At 49.8% G+C, this 3400-nt stretch overlaps 1 protein-coding gene across 1 annotated transcript; it reads left to right on the top strand.

Moving 5' to 3' along the window:
- The first annotated feature begins 766 nt into the window (after positions 1 to 766).
- On the top strand, positions 767 to 2248 carry LOC116511530 (potassium voltage-gated channel subfamily A member 1). The gene has a single exon (XM_032221620.1). It carries the CDS (start codon positions 767 to 769, stop codon positions 2246 to 2248), a length of 1482 nt encoding a protein of 493 aa, XP_032077511.1.
- Positions 2249 to 3400: the final 1152 nt, after the last annotated feature.

Genomic DNA, 3400 nt, shown 5'->3' with positions numbered 1-3400 from the left:
CAGGGGGAAGTCGCCGGATCTTGCTGAGTCGGCATCTGGGCTACTTCACCTCAGCCGCCGCCGCGGCAGAAGCAGCGGTTGTTTGTTTGTTTCTTTATTTATTTAACGGTGCGAGGAGGCAAAGGGTGGCAGGAGCCGCAGTACAACAGCAGCAGCAGCAGGAGCCGCAGCAGCCGCCGCCTCCGCCGCGTGGCCCCATCCTGCAAGAAAAGTCCAAGTGGCCAAAGACTGGCGGGGGTCCATCCCGTAGCCTGTCTCTCTTTCTCCCCCCCTCCCACTACTCTCCCACCCACACGTGCGTGGAGGCCCGGACTCTCCTCCTGCCTTCGTGGAGCCAGTCCGACTTACTCCTCTGCCTGGTTTCCCCGCTCTCCCCTCCCCCGCCCAATGACTAGCCCCCTTCCCCATTTCCTTTCCTTTCTCCAGCCAGGACTCCCTCCGGCCCAGCCCGTTCCCCGTTTTCTCTTCTTGACTTCCCCTTCTTCATCCTTGCCGTCTCCTGGCCCGGGAGCTGTCCAATTCAGCACCGTCCGCACCGACGCGCTAACTCTATCCCAGGAGCTGTCCACTTCAGCACCCGCAGCACCGATGCGCTAACTCTATCCCAAGAGCTGTCCACTTCAGCACCCGCCGCACCGATGCGCTAACTCTGCCCTCCCGGATCCCTTGTTATATCTCCGAAGTCCTCCTCCCTCCATCGCTCGCTGGCCGGCTCTGGGAGGGGATTCCTCCTCCTTCTTCGGGCCCCAACTCTCCATCTCCCACCATGACTGTCATGGCTGGGGACAACCTGGACGAAACCTTGGCTTTGCCAGGCCACCCTCAGGATAGCTACCGGCCAGGGTCTCACGAGGACCACGAGTGCTGTGAGCGGGTGGTGATTAACATAGCTGGCCTGAGGTTCGAGACGCAGCTGAAAACCCTGGCTCAGTTCCCCAACACTTTGCTGGGGAACCCCAAGAAACGCATGCGGTACTTTGACCCACTGAGGAACGAGTATTTCTTTGACCGGAATCGCCCTAGCTTCGATGCCATCCTCTATTACTACCAGTCTGGGGGACGGCTTCGCCGGCCAGTGAATGTTCCTTTGGACATGTTCTCTGAGGAGATCAAGTTCTATGAACTGGGGGAGGAGGCCATGGACAAATTTCGAGAGGACGAAGGCTTCATTAAGGAGGAAGAGAGGCCCTTACCTGAGAAGGAATATCAAAGACAAGTTTGGCTGCTCTTTGAATACCCGGAGAGCTCTGGGCCGGCTCGGGTGATTGCCATCGTCTCCGTCATGGTGATCTTAATCTCCATCGTCATCTTTTGCCTGGAAACCTTGCCAGCCTTAAAGGATCAGGATAGAGCCTATATATTCTTCAACCGCACGGACAACTCCACCATCTACCGCAAGCCTAACATCTTCACCGACCCCTTCTTCGTGGTGGAGACCCTGTGCATCATCTGGTTTTCTTTCGAGCTGGTGGTGCGCTTCATCGCCTGCCCGAGCAAACCCGAGTTCTTCAAGAACATCATGAATTTCATAGACATAGTGGCCATCATCCCTTACTTCATCACCCTGGGCACAGAGATGGCTGAGCAGAAGGGGCCTCCCAAAGGAGAACAGGCCACCTCCCTGGCCATCCTGAGGGTCATCCGATTGGTAAGAGTCTTTCGCATCTTCAAACTCTCCAGGCATTCTAAGGGACTTCAGATTCTGGGACAGACCCTCAAGGCCAGCATGAGGGAGTTAGGTTTGCTTATCTTTTTCCTTTTCATTGGGGTGATCTTGTTCTCCAGTGCAGTGTACTTTGCTGAAGCTGAGGAATCTGGGACTTTTTTCGACAGCATCCCCGATGCTTTCTGGTGGGCAGTGGTATCCATGACCACTGTAGGATATGGTGACATGTACCCTGTGACAATTGGAGGCAAAATTGTGGGCTCCTTGTGTGCCATTGCTGGTGTGCTGACAATTGCCCTGCCTGTACCTGTCATTGTGTCCAACTTCAACTACTTCTACCACCGAGAAACAGAGGGGGAGGAACAGGCTCAGTTACTTAAAGTTAGCTCTCCTAACTTAGCCTCTGACTCTGACTTGAGTCGCCGTAGCTCCTCCACCATCAGCAAATCTGAGTATATGGAAATTGAAGAGGATGTGAATAATAGCATAGACAATTTTAGGGAGGCCACCCTCAGAACTGGCAACTACACCTTAGCCAATCAAAACTGTGTCAATAAAACCAAGCTACTGACAGATGTTTAGGCCATGTAGGGAAGGAAAAAAGCGAAAGCGAAACGAAACACAAACAAAAAAAATCCACGTTGGTAGCTTGGAGACGTTCAGGGGGTTGGAGTGGTGGCCCTCCCTGTGTAGATGCTTGACGAATATGTCGTTGAATGCTTTACCTCGAGATAATGTGGTTGCATTACAAATTTTGCTCAGCGCCTCAAGAAGCTTTCAGGATCCATGAACGAGATTCACAATTATTATTTTTGGGGTATTATTATTCTTATTTTGGGGGGGTGGGTGGGCTGGGGGGGGGAGGAATTTTGTTTCCAAAAAGTTATTTTCCGGTGGGTATGAATAGTTAACGATCATTCATGGGACTAGTCTAGTTATAAATAAGTATCATATGCTTCTAGCCCTAGAATTCTTCGCTTTACTTTTTTTTTTTTTTTGGTTTTTTTTGGGGAGGGGGGTTGGGTTTCGTTCACTTCCTTTTTAACGATCAACCTGAGAGGACTTTTACAAATATGCATGGAATACAGGAAACGTTTCTATTTAAAAAACAAAAAAACTTAAAAACTGCACAATGCATCCAAGAACATGCATCCAGACTATATTCAGCAGTAATAAAGGTGCAGTAGATATTCCCCACTGCTTTGGAGGACCAACTTAATCCAGTCCCCTTGGCAAAAAAGGGTTGGCAGATTTGATCTAACGGATCTACCCACAGCACTTTACGCAAAATATGCCAGGTCATTCTGGGTTGGTGGTACACCCTTCTGAGGCATACTCATCCCAAGGGTGGGGTGGGGAGTGGGGAGACAAAATGTATGCAGTGCTACTAAGGGGTCTTTCAGGGGTCTTTAAGGTCCCGAGTTCCTCCCCCCCAGAACTGGATGCAAATATTTTTAGCTCCTCACCTGCAAGACAGCACAATAGAATTTAATAGAAGCATGGACTTTGATACTTCTCTGTTTTATAACTGCATGCCTGGCCCATTACCTCAGAAAATAGGGAAATAAGCTTTTGTTTTCACCCACCTCCTTTAAAATAGGCCTGGTTTTTTTGTTTGTTCTGTTTCTTTTTTAAATTTTAATCTTCGTTTTCGGTTGGTTTCAATTTGCATTCACCAAAAGTGCACTCCTTTTTTAATTTTACGAAGTATCTAATTAGTAACCGGAAAAAAAG

The sequence above is a fragment of the Thamnophis elegans genome, chromosome 7, assembly GCF_009769535.1.
Source record: "Thamnophis elegans isolate rThaEle1 chromosome 7, rThaEle1.pri, whole genome shotgun sequence".
In the NCBI taxonomy this organism is placed as follows: domain Eukaryota; kingdom Metazoa; phylum Chordata; class Lepidosauria; order Squamata; family Colubridae; genus Thamnophis; species Thamnophis elegans.
The sequence above is the reverse complement of the archived record's forward strand: the minus strand, read 5'-3'. Positions and strand labels throughout refer to the sequence as shown.

Coding starts and splice junctions, on each gene's coding strand:
- LOC116511530 (XM_032221620.1), top strand. CDS start 767: ATGACTGTCATGGCTGGGGACAACCTGGACGAAACCTTGGCTTTGCCA.